Raw genomic sequence first — 24,150 nt, 5'->3', positions numbered from 1 at the left:
AGTGTGCCTGCAGATGTTGTTGGACCACAACTCCCATCAGCCTCAGCCAGCATTGCCAATGGTCAGGAAAGATGGGAATTGTGGTCCAACAACATCTGGAGGCACACTGGTTGGGAAAGGCTGGGCTAGAAGCTAGGATAAAAACATGGCTGAGGACGCCAGAACAACTCCAGAGCTAGGAAGACCATGTTGGTCAACAGAAGCTCAACTGGAACAGGGGACACCCCTTAATACTTGTTCCAGTCCAGGAGGATCCAATGGCTGGCCCTGCAGTCAGTCCAGTTCAGGGGTTCACACAGATGAAGCGGCTCCTAGCACTGCAGCATGTCGCAGTTTCTCCTGTACAGGCGCTGACCAGGATCCATGGGGAAGGACCCACAGCTCAGGGGTAGAGCAATCCAATGGTGATCACTCGTGACCGAGTAAAGTTGTCTTCCAAAATAAAGTATTTGTTTTGGGAGATGCCTGAATTTGTTTTATGCGGGGAGAGCGGCGCACAACGATCAACACACAGTCTCAACAGAAAAAGGCTTTGATCCAAAGGCATGGGTACCACAACGACTGGAAGTCTTTTGTCTGCTGCAGCCTTCATCCGCTTTCAGAGCCGTTGTAACATGCACATTGTTATCCTCTGCCTGTTCTGCCTGTTGACCTTACCGCCATGGGTGACCCTGCTGGGAGTACATGACTCTTGACGGCATCACTCACAGGGTTCATTGGAACACGAAAGCCCACTCACCACTACAAGGTGGTGATCCAGTGACTGGGAGTGGTAGAGCACCTGTTGTGCATGCAGAAGGTCCCAGGTTCAATCTGTGGCATCACCGAGTTGGTTGGGTGAGACTCCTGCCTGAGACCCTGGGGAGATGCTGCAAACCAGTGTAGACAACACTGAGCTACATGAACCAATGGTCTGACTCAGTACAAGGCAGTTTCTTATGTTAAAGACCTGCTTGCTTCGCTTCAGCTTGGCTGTTGCCATACATGTCCTCAGATCATGCCCCGTTTCCCAACGTCTTCCACGCATTCAGCTTCCTGAAGACAAGACTACAGGCTAGTGGGTCATTTGCCTATGATTTGTTGCTTTACCCTAATGGCGTTGGCATAGGGAGTCTATAAACACAAAATTTAATCAAACAGAAACCTTTTAGCCAATCAAGAACTTTGTTTCACTGAACGCTAAGGGTTAAGCTTTACACATAAGCTGGTATCCGTTATTTAAATTCTACCTCTGAGATGGTGTGAGGAACAGGTAGAGACTGGTGAATCTGTCAGTTTAGGTTTTGCTCCATTTCTGAGTTTCCTGATTTTAAGTTCAGTTCTCCACATTTCCACACCAGTTTTAGTTTACATTTCTTCTAAAATACACATTTTTGCATGCAATATACATGTTTTGCAAAGCAATTTCCCCTAATGTGATGCATTTTTGTATGCTATTTTCACTAATGTATACATTTCTATTTCAATGAATGCTTTACCCCAGTATATCCATTCTTGTACACATTTATTGGCTAGAGAACTGCATTACAAACTTGGAGGAAGTGGAAATATTGAAAGATTATTATCTATTACGTTTATTAGTCACTTTGCCCACTGAAAGGACCCAAAGCGACATTAAAACCAGTAAAACAAACACAATCAATCAATCAAACCCCCTAAAAACACATCAGTACAAAGTAGAGGACAGGGCTACAGATCCCACCCCACAAAAGAAGACAAACAACAGCTAAGGCCCCACACGTTAAGAGCCAAAAGCCTGGAGAAAGAGGAAAGTATTTGCCTGGCATCTAAAGATAGATAAAGATGGTGCCAGGCATGCCTCCCTGGAGAGAGCATTCCACACGCAGGGGGCCACCACTGAAAAGGCCCAGAAAAGGCAGAAAGATGACTGTGTGTCACATCACGTATTGTTTCAGAAAGTGCAAATTAGGTAAGTTCATCTTTAAATGTGAACTGCATCAAAATTTCTCCCCCATCCCTAGACACAGCATATAAGAAGTTCTGTTTGGGGCAGAGTGCTCCACGCCATGAACAGTTTTGTAAATCTCAATCATGTCCTCCCTATAGTTGTCTTTTTTTTCTAAGTGAAAAACATTTTTGCTTGTCCACTTATTATATGACATTTGGTCCCAGCCAAATACGGTGATGCTACACATTGCAAGTAGTTCTGTATTAATACCCTTGGAGGCTTTATCAGGAGGCTGCATAATGAGTGGGGAAGACTGGTGGCAGAGGTGAGATAATGGTCTGTTAACCCTTTCCTCCCCAACCGCTTGCTTGATCACATTTGATGTGTTCCCTTCCCCCCATGCACACACAATACAAAGGTTGCAGCATTTGAGGCTTTTTAGTTTAGAGAAAAGGTGATAGAAGTGCATAGAATTACGCATGGCATGGAGACAGTGGACAGAGACTTTTTCTTCATCTCTCATAACACTAGAACTCATACACATCCAATGAAGTTGAATGCTGGAAGATTTGGGCTGCGTCTTTCATATCACTTAATTCTGTTTTCAGTCGACATTCACAACTGTTTCAATCAACTCTGGCTCCCTCCCCAAAGAAGCCAAGAAGAACTCTCTCTTGAACATCTTTGGTGACCCTACGAATAGGGTTCTCATGGGTATTCAGAGGGGGTTGACCATTGCCTTCCTCTGAGGCTGAGAGGCAGTGACTGGCCCAAGGTTACCCAGTGTGCTTCATGGCTGTGTGGGGATTTGAACCCTGGTCTCCTGGGACGTAGTCCAGCACTCTAACCACTACACCACACGTTTTTGGCACTAAGTAGTATATACATTAAATATTACTGCTGCTACTACTGTTACTACTACTACTACTACTACTACTACTCATCCCTGGTCTACACGAAATGTTGTGATATCTATCTCAGAGGAATACATAGGATGTCCTTTGCATTGGCATTTATTTGGCACTTGGGACTTGTGGAACAGCCGTCGCCTGCCTTGGTGCTCCTGACTGGGGGTGTGTGTGGCACCTCTGCCATTCCTGCTCCTCCTCTGACACTCACTCTTTCACAACTGCACCCTTTTTACAATGGTTGGGGTGGCAAGCCGAGGCCACTTCCTTTTGATGCTGATTTCTTCCCATCAAAGGTTCCAGACAGACTGAGTTTATACACCCAGTTGGTCATTAAGGAACAAGGGGGTCCCATGGAGGACTTTGCACTGTGACACCTCCCAGATTCTTCATTATAGAAGCACCTCAGAATCAAATCAACTCCAAAGGCTAGCATTTGTGCCCTTAAGACTCTCACACTCATAGTCTAACATTCAACCCCCTTATTAAAATTAATTTCCTCTGATTCAGCGAAAGCTCTGATTGACTTTGGTTGGCCTGGAACTGCAGAGTTGAAGGGCGACATCCTTTGGCCTCTCCCATCGGCCACGGGACCCGGGGTCACTGGGAGGCTGCCCTCCCTCCCTCCCTCCCTCCCTCCCTCCCTCCCAAGAAGAGCATAAACATTTTTTAAAAGATGTTTTTAAAGATGTTTTGTTTTAAGATCTGAACAGGGTGGTTCACGACAGATGCTCTTGGAGGTCACTGATTCATAGGGTCGCCACAAGTCGTAATCGACCTGAAGGCACATAACAACAACAAAGTGATGTTTTGTTTGAATATATTTTAAAGTCTGTTTTTTAAGATTTTTAAAGTGTTTTTAGTGTTTTTGTTTGCTGCTCTGGGCTCCTTCCGGGAGGAAGGGTGGGATATAAATTTTATAAATAAATAAATAAATAAAAATAGATAAACAAAAGCAAGGTGGGGACACCATCCATGGGACAGAGAAGGTGCGGCCACAAGGAACTCTCTTCATCCCTCTCTGCCAGAAATGAACACTCCGCTCCAATGAATGCGCTGCTATCAGCTAGCGGGCCATGAGCCGTTGGGGGGCTGTTCCCCCTTGCCTTCCAGGAAGAACATCATAGGAACACAGGGAGCTGCCTTTTACTGAGTCAGATGAATTGGTCCCGCTAGCTATCTAGCACAGTATTGTCATTACTGACCGGGAGTGGCCTTCCAGGGTTTCAGGCAGGAGCTTTTCCCAGCCCTAACTGGAGATGCCAGAATTTGAACCTGGGACCTTCTGCATGCAAAGCAGATCCTCTGCTACTGACTTACAGCTCTAGGATATGGCAAGAGGGATAGCAACCTGACCCCATCCATCAGCCAGCCACAGAGCTTGCTTCACCCCCTGTCTGCTAGAAAGGACACTGACAAGAATTAAACCTTCAACCCCTTTTCCCTTTTGTCGTGTCTTTTGGAATGTGAGCCTGAGAGCAGGGACTTGCTGTTATTACTGATTGTTGTGAGCTGCTCTGAGAGCCTTGTTTGGGCCAAAGAGCAGGCTACAAACATACTACAAACAAACAAACAATTTGCCAATTAAACCCTTCAAGCTTGCAACCTTCTAAATGTTATGGCTTGGAGATGCCACTCATTTTGTTGCTTTTATAAAGGGTCTGTTTTATTTGCAGCACTGTGCCCCTGGGTGGTTCTGGGTAAATAATTAAGAATCACAATCATGATGCCTTTTTAGTAGCTAACACGCACACATGATTTGCAACGGTTAATTATTAGGAGCAAACTGTATGGCAGAGAAGGGACTTGGCAAGAACCGAGACTCAAATGAAGACATCACCAAAAGTGTTGTATGCAGGAAACAATGACATTTAAGAACATTTTAAAAAGTCCTGCAAGGGGTGTTCAGAGGTGAGCAAAGATGAAACAATATTGATTTTTGTCAAATATACTCCATAATCCAGCCAAGTTGCACCTGCAGTAGCTCACTTACCTGCAAAAGACATTCTCTAGAACAGGGTTAGCCAAAATGGTGCCCTCCGGACAATGTTGGACTACAGCTCTCGTCATCTGTAACCACTGGCACTGACTGGGGATGATGGGAGCTGTAGTACAACAACATATGGAGGTCACCATGTTGACTGCCCCTGATCTAGGGAGGGAAAGAAAGAATTGTCAAGGCCAGAGAAAGGAGGAGGAGGAAGAGGAGGAATTGGGAGATGGATGTTACTACGACCCACATAGTAGCTCAGTGGCCTAGTCTAGATATACTCCAGCCTGAAAAGGCCTGCCTCTCACCTTGCCCCATCACTTTTGTCAGTGATGTAGGGAAGGGCCGTAGTGTAGTTGTAGAGCATCTGCTTTTCATGCAGAAAGTCCCAAGTTCAGTCACCGACAACTCCAGGGAGGATTGAAATCCTGGAGAGCTACTGCCAGTCAGTGTAAAATATACTGAGCTAGATGGACCAGTGGTCTGATTCAGTATAAGGCGGTCTCCTATGTTCCTGCAATTAGCTTAAACATCAGCTCCACAGTTTGGACTTACTGCAGACATGTGCTTTAATGTCAGTTTACTAGTCAGGATCTTAAATCATGGTTTGTACTTGGCTTAACACCCTGGGTCATAAGCCAACATTAAACCACCGTTTCCTGTTTGGGATATTGTGGGGACCTACAAGTTCTATCTAACAAGGACTGATGCAACAAAGCTGCAATGTGTAGGGAGGAAGCAGGGGTTTGTGTGGAGAGGTAGGTACACATGGGATGTTCATTCCTGGCTGGCTAGACTAAAAATATTATGACCAAAAGGGACCACTGTGTGGTGAGCTGTTTGTGTGTAGTTGCTGAACCTTATAATAATGGTGATTATTATTCCTGACAAAACTTTGTTTTGGGATGCTTATGATGGTTTGACTGTAGAAAGCGCTGTCCTTCTGCCGTGCCCATGAACAGAGGTGAGTAGTTAAAACATTTGGAAGGAAGCTATCATAAAAGTTGCAGCAGAACAGCATCTTAGCATGTGTGGTGCACTCCCACAGTAGAAGACTTGTGTCACGTACTATGTTGCTCTTTGTATTAATAATGCCTTCTGGAACCTGATGAGGCATACTGCCCAGTGCCAAAGATCAAGTCGGAATCATGTTTCTACCATCTAATCATGATACATTTGTGGACAGTCTGAACAAGTAGATTTGCTGTAGTTGCCCAAAAGCTGAGGAAAAGGAATGGTAATGAAGATGTGTGATTCATGTTTTTCTATTTATAGTTCCCGGGTGGAACAAAATGTTGCAGTGCATCCTCGCCTTCTAACAAGAATGTTCCGGTTCAAGGTTTCAACCAGTGAGCGTTGCCCTCTTCCAGGATACTACATTCCATATCCCCTTTTCATTTTTCACTTCTTAGTGGCAATCGGCATTCTGCAGCTGAGCATGCTCACTCGTCATTGTGCTACTGATTTTGTGTGTGTGTCATGTATGTGTGTATGTGTGTATGTGTGTGTGCATGTCTATATATACCTATATCTATTTATCCATCTATCTTCTGCAAACACTGGAGTTCCCCAAATCATTCTATAACTGACACCTCCCTCTTCTTTCACTGAGGCACTATTTTGCCTCCATTTCTGTTGGTGCTGACCACCCAAGTTTGCTATTATCTACAGTTCATTTGGTGCGGAGGGGGGACATGCTGATTTTAATGAGCTTTACATGACAGATGTTATCTCTAACCCATCAAACAGCTCTTGTTAATGTGCTTTGTTTTGCTAAGAATTACTGTAATGACCCTAATGATCACAGCAGTAAACTATTGCAACTTGTGAGCTATTAGGAGGAAATTCCAGATGCAGCCACAAACCTGTGTCCCCATTGGTGGTCTGTCAACAAGAGGTCAAAGGAGGTCAAATTGTTTTTTCAGTAATTTGCAGCCATGTCTTTTAACCTCAGTTCCCTTTTATGCTTAGAGGAAGATTTGAAGGGAGAAGAGAGACCTCTCAGGGAGCCAGCATTCCCTTCCTCCAGGATCTATTAGGTCAGAAAGGTTGGTCTTGCTAGCCTCCTCTGACTTGGAAGACACACTGCCAGTGCAGTCCTCACCACCACACTAAAAGAGCCTACACCTTCACAACCAGGCAGTGGTGCTTTAAGAACAAAGGCAGCTTCTTGGGGCAGATGAGACCAAGAGAAGGACCAGACCAGCCAGCCTTCATAAGCACTCTCAGCACTCTGCTGAAACAACAGTTCTCCTTGTGTGAGGATGCTTCAGTCAACACTTTCCACAGTGTGCTGTCCAAGGTCCTGAGACTGATAGATTCACCCTTGCCTGACATTATTCTGCCCTGTCAGGAAGTGCCTCTGTTGCAGTTAGCTTCTGCTGAGCCTCAAGTCATAGTGGGACAGGGCATTTTCCATCCTCCCCAAACTATAATGCTAAGCATGGTTTCCATAAGATAGTCTTTATCTCTAACACCGCAAGAGCAAACCCGTCTTTGAGAAGGAAAATCATGGACAGTAGCAAGCATGGTCCCTGTGAAGGCCTGAAAATCATGCCAGTCCAGAACATGTCTGGCTCTTTCACCTTAAGAAGGGCAGAGCCAAACCAGAGCTCAGAAATCAGCTCGTATACCAACTAAGGTATCTACTGTTGCTGTTCAGTAGAGTCTATTTGCCCTCATTTGAACTAAAAAATGCAGTGTGAAATTAATTTGTCATATGTGCCTTTGCCTTTAGCAGCAAGCTGCACAATCAAAAAGACATAATATTGGGGCTACTTTTGCTTGCAAAGAGAAGTCTACTGGAATGAAGGTGGTGAAGTGCCAGTTCCAAAAACAGCGACCGGAACTGCATAGTAACACACATAACCAAAATCAGCTTAAGGAAGAATGGAAGAACCTCAGCCATCAGAACAATTGCCCCTATAAAAGCTTCACGATCTCTTCCCCCTACCCCACCCTCAATTTCCATCTCTCTAAGAGTGCAGCTGTAAGCACAGAAAGCAGATGGTCATGTGAAGTTGCTTTATATGGAGTCATACCATGGCTCCATCTAGCCCAGGACTGTCTATTCTCATTGGCAGTTGCTGTCCAGAGTGTCCAAGCACTGATCTTTCTAACTGCTAACTGATTATTTCAAGAGGAGATGCCCAAGACGCAACCTGAGACCTTCTGCATAGAAAACACTTACTCTGCAAGTTAGCTACAGTAGCGTTGTTCAACCTTGAGTCCCCAGATATTTTTGGACTACAACTTCCATAATCTTCAGCTAGCTTAGCCACTGGCCAAGGATGATGGGAGCTATAATTCAACAACATCCGGGGACCCAAGGTTGAAGAATACTGGGCTACAGGTCCTTCCCCGCTGAATTCGATCAGACATACTTGGTAAGCATATTTAGGATCAGACAGGAATCCCTACTGGTTTTGCCGCTACCCCTGCTACTGTTAAGATGTGATATTTATTTAGCAGTGCTAGATGCTATTCTGATCACTGGACTGTTGGTATGAAACATACTTGCATTGCATAATAAGCTGTCAAGCATTTCACCATTTTTGCCAGGAGCCTCCATCCTTCAGAGGCCTATCATGTCCCTATGCCTATATGTGCAGAGGGATTCAAGGGAAGGAGAACAGAACATAGCCAACCTGATGGAAAGTGGGGAGTTATGGCACAAGACAAAGACAAATAACCCAAGCAACCTTACTTGACATCCACTTCTGCTTAAGGACACAAGAAGAATGCTGCTAGATGAGACCAAAGGTCCCACTAGTACAAACGCTCATTTCCCACAATGACTGGCAGATGCTTCCATTACGCTCACAGGCAGGGTGTGAAGGCAACAGTCTTCCTATGCGGCTTTGCCTTCCCCTTCATACAACTGGAAACCAGAGGCATATTGCTATCATCCATTTAGCTCAGTGGTGGGCAATGCGGCCCTTGGCCTACTTTCATCTGGCCCTCAGATGCAAGCAATCAGTTCAGGCTTCTGGCAACAGCTGTCCCTGTCCCAACAGTCCACTGATTGGGGAGAAGGGGTGTGAGAGAAGGGGGGGGTTGCAGAAAGAGAGAGAAAAGGGAGTGGCCCCATCCACTTTTGGTTTTGGCCCTGCCCACAGTTGGCATATGGTCCCTGACAGACTATCCTCAGTTACTGTGGCCCTTGATTTAGATTGTCCACCCTTGAGTTAGTCATCATAATAACCAATAGCCATAGGGATTATTACAAGGCCAACATGAATAGGACATTTTTTCTATACCTTAATTCGGAAGGGATTAATTTGTGCATTACATAAAATGAGGGCAGAGGAACATTTCCTGATTTTTGAAGAAATGATGGCATGTTCATTTGAAAAATCTTCGTCTAAAGGAAAGGAAAAGAATACTTTTTAAAAAGAATCAACTTTTGATTTTAGGTAGAAAGAAAAAGACCTCACAAATGTAAAAGACAAACTGGGTCCTTAGAAATCATCCCATGTGTGCCATCAGCCAAGATGGTGGCAGAGGCTTCAGCCCCTTAGGAAAACCTCAGCCGCCATCTTTCTTAAGGGCACTGCTGCGTGTGCAACCGCAGAACAAGGTAGGTTAAGTAAGGGAATGGCGGAGCCCCAAAGCTCTCGCCGTACAATCTGTGGCAGCAATCCTGCCGCAAATTGCGGAAGGGGAGCAGAGGGGCCCCTCAGGGGCTCCTGTAGCCTCAGGGGCCCTCGGGCCAGTGCCCCACCTGGGCGCCCCTTGGAACCGGCCCTGGGTGGGAGAAATGGATCACATCCAGCTTGTGGATTGCTATCATGCTATTTGTGTTGACCTTATACAGCTTGGATAACCTATACCTAAAGGACTGTTTTGCCCTACATCAAGAGTGGGCAGAATGTGGCCCTTCAGGCATTTTCTATGTAGCTCTCTACATTCTGATATATTTATTGGGTTGTATTCAACAAGCACTGCTTTCACACTGCACTTTATTATTCCAATGATTTCTTATCTGGTAATCTGCACATTTTATTTGATTTTTCACATTATGTAAAAGCTAGTTCCGAAATCTAGTGGAATCTAATGGAAGTGTTGTGGGAGCTTTGCGCTAGCTGCAGCTGCTCACGTGACAGGCATCCCAGCATGCAATGTGTTCCCACCTTTTAGGAGCACTCCAAATTTTTCTTTTTGCCTGACAAACATTGTACCAGTATTCCAGCATAAGCGTGGGTAGAAGCTTCTCCTTTCCCCACATGTACCCCTGAATCCAGACACTAACTCACACAGCGAATTATGAGGGAGCTACAGTGTGCTTGTATATAACGAGTGAGGGATGAAAAGAAGGTGCTGTTCGTTGCAGCAGTGTGAAAGACAGTTGCGCAACATGCCAGTTTATAGGCTGAAAAAGCCATGGTTCCTTAACACAACAGGAATTTGTGTGAAAGGAATTTTAGAAATCGGGACAGAAACACTACTATTTTAATCTGTTAAACTAATGCAATAAGCCCCATGTCTGAAAGCATCCTAAGTTGAACTTTCTCTTCTCGATCATCCCAGAGTGCAGAAGATGAACACACACACAGAGGCTCAAGTTACAGGAAGCCACTTTTCAGCTGAACATCAGGAAAAACTTCCGGTTAGAGTGCTATGACAATCAAACTAATTACCTAGGGAGGTGATTGGCTCTCCAACTCTGGAGGCAGCTGGAGAGTCACCTGTCAGGTATACTTTAAGTTGGATTCCTACATTGAGCAGGGGGTTGGACTCAACCTTATAGGCCCCTTCCAACTCTATTGTTCTGTGATTCTAAGTTCTACTCAGAGTAGGCCCATTGAAATTAATGGAACCTAAGTTTGTCATGTCTATTCACATCAAGGACTAAGTTCCTAGTAGGGCTGTGCACATACCCCCCTGATCTGATTGTGGCTCCGATTTGTAAATACAGATAAGGCCCAATCTGGGCTGGACAGATTCAGAACTGAGCCAGACCCAGATCATAATCTAGATATTACAAAACTTCAGAAATTCCATTGACTTGCATTGCAAAACTGAAATGGCATTAACTTTCTTGTTTTTTGACCTAGAGACATGACATTTGAGGACATGGTAACTACTATATAGGGGATTAAATCTGCCAAATTGCAGGTGGACAGGTTTTCATGCTAGCCACCTTTACAATTTTAATATTTTAAAATTAAAATGGACATAATAGCTTTGTTTTTTTACACAGGGACATGAAATTTGGTGGCATGGTCGTCCCTTTCCAAATTTCAGGTGGGTAGCTCTATGCTAGCCACCTCTAAAATTTGCTTTTCCCAAGAAACATATTTTTTTAAAATATTCATTGTGGTTAAGAATGGAAATTGGAAATACTACTTCTACTACTACTACTACTACTACTAATAATAATAATAACAGCAACAACTTAACTCAGAGTGCTGGCTAATCTGCCCTCAAGGTTTGGCTGGCTGGCTGGCTGGCTAATAATAATAATAATAATAATACCACACAAGCTGGCTACTTCTTATTGTTTGTTTGGAAAATAATAATAATAATTTCAGAAAGCTGAGGCTAAATATGCTCATAAGGTTTAATAATAATTCTTAGCAATGAGAATAGAATAGAATAAAATAAACACCACAGACAATAAACTTTTTTAAAAATGTGAATAAGGATGGGACTGGGATTGATTGAGAAAAAACAGAAAACCCACACAAGCTGAACAAATGCCACCCAATCCCTACCAAAGATTTCTAGGAGGCAGAAAGATTTCTGCATTTTAAGACTTCACCCCTTCCGAGTACTTGGAGAGTGTTGAGTGGAGTGATAGCATTCTAGCCTTCCTCCTTCTGTCCCCACCCTGGTGTTCTCCTTTATGGTGTTGTAATTGCTCCATTTTAGAGACACCCTGTCTGGGTTCATTAGAGACTGTTTAGAGTTACAGATCTGAACAAATCTCTACAAATCGATTTGGGACTAGCCAAACTTCTGTGTAGAGATTTGCAGTGGCTTCAACCGAATCTGGACAGGATACAAATAGGCCCAAATCAGCCCTATTTGGTTTGTTATTTGTGATTTGTATAAATACAGTGCACAGCCCTAGTTCCCAGAGCCCTCACCATCCTGCCTGCCCTCCTCTGGACATGCTCCAGTTTTGTTCATTTCCTTCCTAAAATGTGGCACTCTGCTCTGTGTTTGCTCATCAAAATGGAGCATGTCTGTTTGCCTGTTGGAGGAGCCCTCCTTGATTTCTTGCACACCACAAAACAATGTGACCAGTGCACAGTGGCATATCTTTCAAGGATTCCAAGCCTTTAATTGTTGCCAGCCCTGTTGCTGAACTGTGGGGAGCAATGTTCATAATTAAACTTTAGGTTTAATTGATTGCACTCATGGGTGGATTAAAGGTTTGTAAACAACTACTCTCACATTTACAAGTTCTTAAATTAATGTGTACAGCAGGTGTGGGGAACCTGTGGCCCTCCAGATGCTGTTGGATTACAACTCCAGTCCTCCCTGGCTATTGGCCATGCTGGCTGGGGCTGATGGGAACATCAGAAGGAACATAGGAATCTGTCTTATACTGAATCAGACCACTGATCCATGTAGCTCAGTATTGTCTATGCTGACTGGCAGCGGCTTTCCAGGGTTTTAGGCAGGATTCTCTCCTAGCCCTACTTGGAAGTGTCAGGGATTGGACCTGGGACCTTCTGCATGCAAAGCAAATGTTCCACCACTGAGCTGCAGCCACTTCCCCCATTCAAGGGATGGAAATTGGTGTCCAATAACATCTGGAGGGCCACAGGTTCCTCATCCTGGTATAGAGGAAGAACTCCCAAACCAACTAATGAGGTACAGAAACAAAGAACGCTCTTCTTTGGTTAACAGTGGGTTTCAGTAGTCTGACAAGCAGGTCATTCTACGTTTTGGAACATTGTTCTGGAGCTGGAAAATGTTACTTTGAGGCTTCACAGTGTTGGTCTACCTCCTTGTCATAGGAATATTAATCTTTCATGTAAAAGGGCATGACTAATTCAGTAGCCTTTTAGAAGCTGACATTGCTCTTCAGCCACTGATGTAGTAGTGACTATTTAGGTACAAGGATGATTTAGGGTGACAACAGCTGAACCCAATGCATGGAGGGGAGGGGAGTGGATGTGCTCTATTCCTCTTTGCCCACCCAGCATTCTGTCCTCACATGTTCAAATTGGAGGGACAGTATGGAAGAATATCCTGAAATTGTTTCCCTCCCTGCATCAAACTCAGCTACAATGAGAACCAGTCCAAAGGGAGATAGAGAAGGCAAACAAAACCATTTAAATCAATCAGCCAGATTGGAAAAAAATAGTTTCTCAGTTCCTGTTTGATAGCTACCAGTATATCCTCAGGAGCTTCTTCTCCTATATGAGCCTCCAGCTCACTGAGATTGACAGATGAGGCTCAACTCTAAGCATTACTCCAATGGAAAAAGAGGTCCTTGAGTGCTGAGACAAAGGCTTTTCTTTTCAGGAAGCAGCCAAAGTGTGGGGAGGAGCCACTTCTGATGAGCTGTCCATGGCCCTGAAAGATCTGTATCAGACGTCCCTTGCTCTGTGATCATATTCTGGACTGCCTGCTTTGGGAAGTCTTTTCAGTTGTGTGTGTTCTAGGATCTAGATCACAAATGGAACTGTGTCTGTTCTGCCTGTTCCTGATTTTATTTTTAATTTATTTTGTTCAAAAATCAGCTTCAGCTTCCTGACTATACCATCTGCCTCCCACAGGCTCTGGTTTCTTGAGACATGAGATTTTCTGTGATAGACAAGCTCTAGAACTCTGTCCCTAGACTGGCCGACTGGCCTTTGAAACTGTTGTTCTAAACATTGCACTTACACCTTTTTAGGTCATGGGGTTATTAGTTTGTTAATTAATTAATTAAAATTTATACCCTGTCCTTCCTCCCAAATGGGCCCAGGGTGGCAAGTTGATGCTTGTGGATCTAAATGAGATCTTTGGTTTAATTACTGGCTCTTTCAGAATCTGGTTTGTAAGTTGGTTGGCTGGTTTCCAGTCTGACAACTCCATTGAAGATTGAAATATTGGAATGAAATGTGGCTCAAACCGTAATTTGTGAAGGGTGCTGAGAGCCACATTTTTAGAAGAACCAAATTCCCCTCTCAGAGTTAGAGTTCCCAGAATTCCCTGGGATGAGGAATTGATTGTTAAAACACTTTGAGAATTATACGTCTGTGAGGGAAATAGGGGTCTCCTAACAGCTCTCAGGACCCTTCACAAACTACAGTACCCAGGATTCCTTGGGGTAAGTAAGACATTACTGTTTAAAGTGGCATAATAGTGCTTTCAATGTATAGTGTGGATGGGGACCTGCTATTGTTCATTTGGGCTTATTCCCAGATATATCTGCATGGAATAACAGCATTAGGTTGAATCTTGAGCAGGAGTAGTCAATGTGGGGCCCTCCAGATGTTGTTCCTCACCACTGGCCATGCTGGCTGGGACTGATGTGAGTTGTAGTCCAACAACATCTGGAAGCCACCATATCGGTGACTCCTGATCTAGAGTAATGGATGGTATGGCACTTCACCATGATTGCATGTTATCAAATTATACCTTGTACTCTGCAAACTTTAATTCACAGATATTGCCAAGGGCTCTATCCATCATAAGTCCATGTGTGCTTTACTATGGGGATTGCATTACAGATTACTATAATATCTGGAGATCTTTTGTCTGCTACAAACTTCTTATCAGATGGTAAAAAGTAGGATTATAGAGAAAAGAAATTCATTCCCTCAATAAAAGCATCAGAGTTAATGCCCCATAAATCTATTAATTACAATTGTGAGATTTGCTCATGCAGATAACATATATATGACCTTCATTAATATGGTTTTAAAAATGCTCACATAAAAATAACATTTTTCCACCTGCGTAAAAATGCAGGCATCTCCTAACTCAATCCTAAAGGCATATTTTAAATAACTAATTCTTGTGTGGATATTGTATTAATTCCAAAGGGGCTAACTGATAGGGAGTTTTACTGCTTGACTATAAAATAAGCAGGAAAATGCTCTTTTTGATTCTCTCCATTCTATTTTTATGGAAGTATCATGCTGCAGTTCGCAGTACCACAGACAGGTGTCACTGCAAATTGCAGCATGAATGCTTCCACCTCCCTCACTTGCATGCCACTTCCTTCGCCTGCCACCACCTGCCTCAGCAAGCAGGCGAGGTGGTGGTGGCACCTTTGGTGGGTGAGTGAGCAGAAGCATGAATGCTTCCGCCCCCTCTCGCCTCTACACTGCTCACTCCACCCACCACTGCCTGGTCTGGCAAGCAGGCATGGTGGTGGTGGCAGCCTTGATGTGTGGGCATGAGTGTGAGTGGTCTAGGTGGGGTGTTAGCTATGCAGCAGTGGCAGCAGCAACCTGGGTGGGAGGCCAGTGTGCAGCCTACATGGGTGTGGCAGTGGAATTTGTCCAGAGGAGAGGGCGGAGGTGGCAGCCTGGGCAGCCGGGTGGGAGGCTGGTGTGTCACCTAGGCATGCTGTGCAGCAGTGGAGACTGTCCAGGGGAAGGGCGAGATGCAGCAGAGGGACAGGCAGTGGCAGAGGAATAGGTGAGGCAAGCAGCTGAGGAGTGCAAATGGGCCCATGGTGGCCAATGTGCACTAATGCCTGGAGGCACTGGGGGTATTGCAAGGGGGGTTGGTGAAGAGAGTAGGAGTGCCTGTAGGGTAGGGGATGGCGAGGGGAGTGGGGGTGCCTGGGGGTTGGCAGGGGTGCGGGGTGGGGTTGGTGTGCAAAGCAGGCAGGGACAAACCCTCTAGTACAAAATACTCATGGTATAAATATACAATAAATATGTTGATTCCCTCACAAGATAAGCTAGAGGCCTACAGCCAAAACTTGTCAAACTCATCTATGAACTTTGACCTTCCTCCTCTTGTAGGATCTTGCCATATGCATCGACTCTCCATACAGCTATCCCATGTGATGAGCTACATGGACTGCAGAGCATATTCCTGGGCAGTAACATGTTGTCAGGTTCCATTCTGGTCTCGCCCACCCACGCTGGCCACTGGGTCTCCCTGGACAGGAAGCACTATGAAAGGCTGTTTCATTTGCCTGGGAAACAACTGTCTTCCAGGGTATTGTTTGTTCTGATTTGCTGTTTGTTTATTGTCAGGGCTGAGCTGTTGATTTATTTTGCATAACTCATTCTGCGACAGTCATGGGGCTAAAAGTCATGTACCTATATAAACTCTAGATCACATTCACAGCTTGCACTTATTCTACTCTCATTCCATTTTAAATAGTCATGGCTTTCCTCAAAGAATCCTGAGAAGTGTAGTTTGTTAAGGGTGCTGAGAGTTGTTAGGAAACCCCACAGAGCAACAGTTCTCAGAGTTCCCTGGAAGAGGGACTAACTGTTAGATCATTTTGAGAATTGTAGCTCTGTGAGGGGAATAGGAATCTCCTAACAACTCTCGGCATCCTTCACAAACAACACCTCCCAGGATTCTTTGGGGGAAGACATGACTGGTTAAAGTGGAATAGTAGTGGAATGAATGTATGGTGTGAATGTGGCCCTACTCGGGTCCCCCATCTCAGCTTCTGAGATTTCAGTAGACATTGCCACACACTTGCAACCCTAGCTTTGTAAACCTAAGGGCTAGAAGCATGCTTTAAATAGAAGGAGCAATAGTAGTAGTAGAAGCAGAAGAAACTAAGATTCTTAGAATGTTGTGTCTAATACCAAATTTGCACCTGTGCGGCATGATTATGGGAGTGCAGTGTGTCTAATCTTAGCTGCTTGGTGAAGAAGGCACTGGATTACAACTCCCAGGACCATTCTACATCATGTTCTCCGTATCCTTTTGATTAAAAGTCCCTGAAATATCAGAAGCCCAAAGTAACTCACAGTAGGGCTTTCTGTGCTGCTGGCTCTGTTGCGTGGAACAGCATCCCTGTTGAGATATGACAGACACCCGCTACCTGTACTTTCTGGAAACAATTTTAAACTTTTTTGTTTTGACAAGCTTCTCCAGTTGGATGAACAGATCTTTGCCTGAAGTGTTCATTTTGCATTGTTTCCACACTATTCTCTAGTTGTCGTTTTTCTGGTACTGTTTTAAAAACTGTATTTAGCTGTTTATGGTATGTTATGAAATCTCCTTGAGATGCATGTAAAAGGCGACCCATAAATGAACGAATGAATGAATAAAAAAAATGATGAGACCTTACCCGTTTCCTCAGATTGCAGGTGAGTGTAAGATTCCTTGAGAAGGAGTTTGCAAAAGCTGTATAAAAGTCCAGAACTTTCAGCAAGGCTTCCCGCTTGATAATGTGCAAATCACAATACGTCAGTGCCCGCACGTTAGCACATGCATGGGCCAGAGTGGTCTCCTTCCAGAAGATGTCACCAAACACATCACCTTTACCTGGTAAAACAGTGGAAAAGTTCAGTTAAAACATGCCTCGTAGGTAGGGATGTAAGAAGACATTGTTTTTTGTTCCCCCCTGTATTAATCATATGCAGCACTGTTTGCATTCCAATGAAGTTCATCTTCCACCAAAACTGTTATTCGTCTCACTGTCTGCTATGGCAAAACTGTGTAAATTATGTTACCATTATGTTATTCCACCCCATTCATTTCAGTATAAAGGAAACACAATGCACAACAACAACAACAATAATTTATTTTTATATTTTATTATTTTAATTTAGTACCTAAATTACTATGCAATGCCTATGTCATACTGATGTGTAACCTCCTGACTGGTAGATGCTAAAGTCTTTGTCCTGAAATGTATAAAAACCCCAGGCAACCAGTGCCATGGGGCAGTTCTCCACTCACTCAGAGGGAGACTGACCAAGCATATGCTTGTCATTCAATAAAGGCCTATCCTTTTGCTGCAAGCTTGTGTCTTCAATTCCCTCAAGGACCCTCAGTCCAATCAACTACAAAATTCTCCGTCATAGGAAGGGACTTGTTTTTATTATTTTATTTTATGTACAAGTGGTAAGCGGTGGTAATGCAGCCAAAAGCTCTGCTCACGGCCGGAGTTTGATTCCAACGGAAGGAGGAAGTCGAATCTCTGGTAAAAGGGGTCGAGGTCCACTCAGCCTTCCATACATCTGTGGTCGGTAAAATGAGTACCCAGCATATGCTGGGGGGTAAAGAAAGGCCGGGGAAGGAACTGGCAATCCCACCCCATATATATGGTCTGCCTAGTAAACGTCGAAAGCCGTCACCCTAAGAGTCGGAAATGACTCGCACTACAAGTGCAGGGACACCTTTACCTTTTTGCCATGTGCCTTTGATGATGCTATATAAATCAATAAATGATGATGACAATGATAATGATACATCCTCTTCAGCATCAAAATAATCAATGCACATAAAAATCAGTTATAAAAATTCTACATTGTAAAACACAGTAAAGGGCTAAACACAATCTTAATCGATCATTGAATCTTAATTCAACACGGACTGATGGAGTAGTGACCTCCACCAAAACTGAGGCAACAAACTAGCATAGGGAGATCAGTACAGGCTGTGTGTCCATCCTCCGGCAGAGGGGAATGGTGGGGAAAGGGGTTAGGAGGAACAGCAAGGGGGCTACCATTGCTTCTTCCCCAGCATCTCCCACCTAAGATGATATTTATACAATACTGTGCCACCAGCATGCAGGGGCTTTACAGCAACACCAAGGCAACATAGGTCCCTGACCCCAAGAAGCTTCCAGTCTAAAGCTAACAGATTGGAAACAGTGGGGAGGGTGCCCTGAAACTTCAGGTGGTGCAGGATGCTTTTGTACTCATATGACACTTAACATGCACAAACAGCATTGGCTCCTGATTTGTTTCCAGACTCAACGGCTCTGTGAAATAAACTTATCCTTCAACTCAAAATATCTTAGAGTTAATAACAGCAACAGCAACTTCACTGTCCGAGTGTGGATCATTGTATAGACTGCACCACCCATGCACAAAAGACAGGTATCAGCAGACTTGGGAAAACCCAAAGATTTGCAAAAGACCAAAAAATAAAAAATAGAACTAAGGAAAACACCCTAATGTGAAGCCCTTCCCCCCCCCCAAAAAAGCCCAATGAGAAACAGAAAAGCTCAGTGGCCACTAAAGAATGCTTGCTGACTTTTGGAGTGGGGGGGATGAAAAACTATGGGGGAGGGAGAGTGGAATGGAGCATCCTCAAGGAAGGCATTGTTGGCCGGCTGGAACATTTAGGGTCAGTTATGAATAGGGAAGTAGTCTGCAGTTTGGTGCGAGTTCGGTTGTCATTTCAACAAACTGGCATCTGGTTATGGTCTGTTGTAGTTGGCCCTTTGTTATTATCTACTTTTCCCATTTCATCCTTTTCCATTGCCAAAAGACAACATTATTGTTTTCATTTTTTCTAATGATGCCCTGCATTTTTTAAAAAATTCAAAAGTAAATGAGCCATGTAATTGCCCATCAAGCAAGCATCTTGCCTCAGGTTTATTGTCTGTCCAAGGAAACTAAATTTTTCTCCCTTGTGCATTTAAGTGAGACTTGTGAGGTTGATCCCCCCAAGCTCAGCTATATGATGTAATTTTTAAAGTTGAAAAGTAAACTCAATTTGTCTTCAAGCCTTGAATGCTGCTGTCTACTGAGTTCTTGACCTACAGTTAGCCTGTTTAACCAAGAGTCAACCAACTTATCTGACCTACAGTGAACCAACTTATTTTGCTTCCTCCCCCTCCTCCCATGCCTCAGTCAGTTTTTCAGTGTGCTGACATATATTTTTACCTGCCTGAGGCAACAATTACTATAGAACTGTGAATATGGCTGAAGTCACAGAGTAAAATAACAGATACAAGAGGGAGACAGGTTAAAAATAAAACAATGAATGTTAATGGCTACCATCATCACCTCAATGACACAGATGTTAAAGGGAATACACATTTCAGCTGTTTAGGTTAGAGATCTCATTGATAACAATGTTATTCATTTTTGGGGGGGAGGGGGAATCCAGTATCAGGAAAAGCCGCAGAAAGTCGTAAGCAAACAAGTCTGATCCACAAATAACGAATGTGCAAACTGGGGAGGCAGGTACTCCAATGTACAGTTTAGCAAATTTCTCCTTCATCCCTAGTTATGACCTCACCAGTACAGCACCCAGGGCTACAGAAATATTTGCATGAATCTAGAGATCATGCTAGATATTAGATTTGACACTTACACAGGTATTCCAGAGATGCATAGAATGCACACAGCTCTGAAAATAAATATTTATGGGAGCTTCTTGTAGAAACTGGGAAAGGTTTCACCTCATTTAATTCAACAACTGCTGTATTAAAAATAGCCACCGTTCCAAAATGCTGCTGAATGGCAAACTGCAGAGTAGGCATCTGTTTTAATCCCTCCTTTAATTAGAAGTCTGCCAAAATGAAATGACGGATCCTTATTGGTACACAAGGAAAAAAATGATGCAACAACAAGTACTGTTGTGCCACAACATGCAGTTTCAATGTTAAAACCTACATCATCATGAGAAAGATAGTTCCAATATGCTTCCCTACTCAGCCACTCTATGGAAGAATTTGGATTCAAGTAACACTCTTTCTGATGGGTTTTCAAAACGGGGGGGGGGATCTTTGGAAGCGCAGGACAAAATAAGGGACTCTTTTGTTACTCCTTGGCAGCTATTGTCAAAAGAACTTCAGAAGAGCCCTGCTGAATCAGGCCAATGACCCATCTAGTCCCACATCCTGTCCTCACAGTGGCCAACCAAATGCTCCAATGGGAAGCCTACAAGCAGGATCTGAGCACAAGAGCGCTCTCCTGACTTGCGATTCCTGAAATCCGGCAGTCAAAAGCAACCTTCAGAAGCATACAGTGGAGGTAGAACATAACCATCATGGCTACTAACTGTAGCTAGCCTTCTCCTCCACGAATTTGCCTAATCCTCTTTTAAAGCCATCCAAGTTGGTGGCCATCACTGCCTCTTGTGGGAGCGAATTCCATAGTTTAACTCTGGACTGTGTGAAAAAGTGCTTTCGTGTCTGTCCTGAATCTCCTAACATTCAACTTCATTGGATGTCCACGAGTTCTGGTGTTATGAGAGAGGGAGAAAAGCTTCTCTCTGTCCATTTTCTCCATGCCATGTAGAATTTTATACACCTCTGTAATTATCTCTGGTTCCTGTGATAGTTTCTCACAGCCTCAGATGAAGAGAGCGGGATGGCAAACACCCATTTTGATTCTTCTCTCCTGGAGTTGCAGGGGATCCCTCCTCAGCCTCTACCTTCTTTATTAGCAGCTCCCAAAATGCAACCACTTCTGATTTCCCTTTCCCTCCTCAGGAGTAGCTGTCCTGTTTATCAGCAGCCCCTGTCATGGAAGACTTAGAGGACGCATCAGTCAGAAAGCTGGAGAAGAACTTATTGTCACTTTTGAAAAAGATAAGAGTTAGCAGGATGCTCCTGATTCCACCTAGATACAACTAGGGATAGGGAAATCTGTCAGTGATGGTTTCACATCAAATTCAATTCTACGCATTTCCACATCAGTTTGTGATTTTTTTCCAAGTCCTCATGAAAATTCATCAGCATTTTAGTGTGAATTCATAGAATCATATAATAGTAGAGTTGGAAGGGTCCTATAAGGCCATCAAGTCCAACCCCCTGCTCAATGCAGGAATCCAAATCAAAGCATTCCATAGGAATTCCTCCCAATGGACACAGTTTTGCAAAGGAGTTTCCCCCTAACTGTATGTTATTTTCACTAATACAGCATATGCATGTTATGCACACTTTACCCTAGTGAAGTGTACATATTAGTTGACTGGAGAACTGCATTGTAAAATTCAGAGAAGTCTGAAATTTGAAGGATGGCTGTATTTAGGTTCACATATTGTTTCGGCAACTGCGAATTAGGTAGGTTCACCTTTAAATGTGAACTGAATCAAATTTCTCCCCCATCTCTATCATTTCCGGCTCCTCTTTCCTTCCGTGTGAGCAGCCAACCTTCCCCAACCCCCACATACTTTCCTTCTTCTTGAGGAAGTGCAGTGTCCCCAGAAAGCATCCAGGCTTCCCTTTCATCCCTGGAATGCAGCCATTGTCTCCTCCCACTTTCCCAGAGGCACAGATGCCCCTCCCACTCACTATCCCCCAGAGCTTGGAAAAGTGACTTTTTTGAACTACAACTCCCATCAGCCCAATCCAGTGGCCATGCTAGCTGGGGCTGATGGGAGTTGTAGTTTTAAAAAGTCACTTTTCCAAGCTCTGCTATCCCCACATTCCTTCAGAGAAAGCTCTTTTTGAAACTGGAGGGGGGTTAAAGAAGAACCAACCCAGAGATTGTAACTTATGGCAGGGTGGGGAAATTTTTTCAGCCAGAGGGCTGCATTCCCTTCTGGGCAACCTTTGGGGGGAGGGGGCACAAACCATGGGTGGGCGGGTCCAAAATCAAAAGTGGACAGAGACACAAATGTGAATTTTATCTTTGTTGGGTAGGTTCGTTTCTACACACTCACACATCCCTCTCTATCTTCCATTATCAAGCAAGAAGCATTATCTGAGTTTGGGAACATATTCCTGCCAGACAAAACCAACTGAGGAGGGTGCAAAGCAGGGCTGGTGGAAGGTGCAGTCAGGAAGGTGTTTGGCCTGGAGAAAACCCCGAGGGCCAGACATTTGGCCTCTGGGTTCTGAGGTTCCCCATCTCTATCTATGGCATCTTTTTAGTTATGCATTGTGCTCCCTAAAAAGCAGAGAGATGTGCATGAAGCACTCCGTCATTTAAAAAAAAAAATTGCATTGGCTCAAGTGAGGATGTACCACATCGTCCTCTGGCCTCTTTCCACCTGGCCTGGAAGGGTGGGGCCTTGACTGACTGCAGCTGTAAATGGTATCACTACCTGAAGACCTGAAGATGCCAGAGACCACCTTGACTGTGGGGTGTTGTTTAGGGACTTCTGTTTGGGTAAAAGTTTAATTTCTGATGGTCAGTTTTTTGTTTTGCTGTTATTGGGATTATGCTTCTGTACTTTATTGTTGGATTTTATTAGGAATTATAAGGATGTGTCAATTGTATGTTTTATGATGTTTTTGTTAACTGATTGACCATTTGAATTTATTTCTTACAGTGAGTTGTGTAACTTTTTTTTCTGTTCATGTTGTGAGCCGCCTTGTGCATAAATTGTTATGGAAAGGCGGCATACAAACAATCAGTGATGATGATGATAGAATGCCAGCGTGGTGGAGTGGTTAGAGTATTGGACTAGGACCTGAGAGAACAGGGTTCAAATCCCCACTTGGGACAGTCACTCTCTCTCAGCCTAACCTCCCTCACAGAGTTGTTGTGAGGATTAAAATGGAGAGGGGAAGAACCATGTAGTGGTGGCTCTGATGTCTGTGGGGCAGTGAATCCACTCTGGGTTTTAGTCCAAACTTTTAAGGAGCTGAAAGGTTTCAGCACCTTGGACAGCTTCTTTGAAAGTTTAGACTAAAACCCGGAGCAGATTCACTGCCCCACTGACATCAGAGCCATTAGTCTCCACTGGCTGCCCTGGAAGGCACCAGCACTCAGTGATTACCTAGCCCTACTGTAGAACTCAGCCTATTCTTCCAGGACCTTGCTGAGATAACTTGAATATTTGGTCTCAGCTGCCAGATCACTAGGTGCTGTCCTGAACCCACACCTTAATCTTTCTCCAAGGTGCTGTGCCATGCTTGACCTGGCCTTGCAAACAGGGAATGTGACTTGCCCTTGCTTGGGACACCACCCCTCCAAGGTGGCGGATATCCCTGTAATGTTCCTGTAAGTTAGCATCTGTAAATATGGTAAGTGCGGGTCTATTGGGTGATGTATGGTAATTGACTGAGAGAGAAAGGGGGAGTACATGGGTGAGAAGCTGAAGTATGCTGGATGATGATTGGCTGAGTGGCTGGCTAGCTGAAGGTATAAATGGAGGTTTGTGAGTGATGAAGGGGGGACGGTTGGAAGGAGAGAGTTAGAGAGTTGAGAGAGAGAGGTTGTTGAGTGGGTTGGCAGAGTTCTGAGGGAAGTTTGGATTGGATTTGGCTGATATTTAAAGAGGATATATATATGAAACCATACGCTTGTGAAACATTCTAAAAGTAATCTTGTTATTTCATGTTATTAGTAAATAAATACTTCTTTGGTTTACCAAAGGCCTGATCCTTGGCTGGGGAATATACAGACCAGAAGGGAAGGGAAGGTAATTACCAAGACTGAACAAAAACAGTATCTAATGGTGGCAGCGGTGAAGGGAGAAATAGTAACAAGTCAAGTATCCAGAGCAACCCAGAGTTGTATGCTTTATATATAAAGATACAAGGGGGTTGGGAACAGCAT

General features: G+C 44.0%; 1 protein-coding gene across 2 annotated transcripts in view; it reads right to left on the bottom strand.

Moving 5' to 3' along the window:
- KCNH5 (potassium voltage-gated channel subfamily H member 5) overlaps window positions 1-24,150 on the bottom strand; it is a 282,255-nt gene that overhangs the window by 21,186 nt on the left and 236,919 nt on the right. For both annotated transcript variants that reach the window (XM_061613287.1, XM_061613288.1), the window contains exon 10: window positions 17,025-17,221. In XM_061613287.1, the coding sequence (XP_061469271.1) occupies window positions 17,025-17,221 (197 nt within the window). The remainder of the gene's footprint in view (window positions 1-17,024; window positions 17,222-24,150) is intronic.

The sequence above is a fragment of the Rhineura floridana genome, chromosome 2, assembly GCF_030035675.1.
Source record: "Rhineura floridana isolate rRhiFlo1 chromosome 2, rRhiFlo1.hap2, whole genome shotgun sequence".
Lineage (NCBI taxonomy): Eukaryota > Metazoa > Chordata > Lepidosauria > Squamata > Rhineuridae > Rhineura > Rhineura floridana.
Note: the sequence above shows the minus strand (reverse complement) of the source record. Positions and strands in the feature narration are given on the sequence as shown.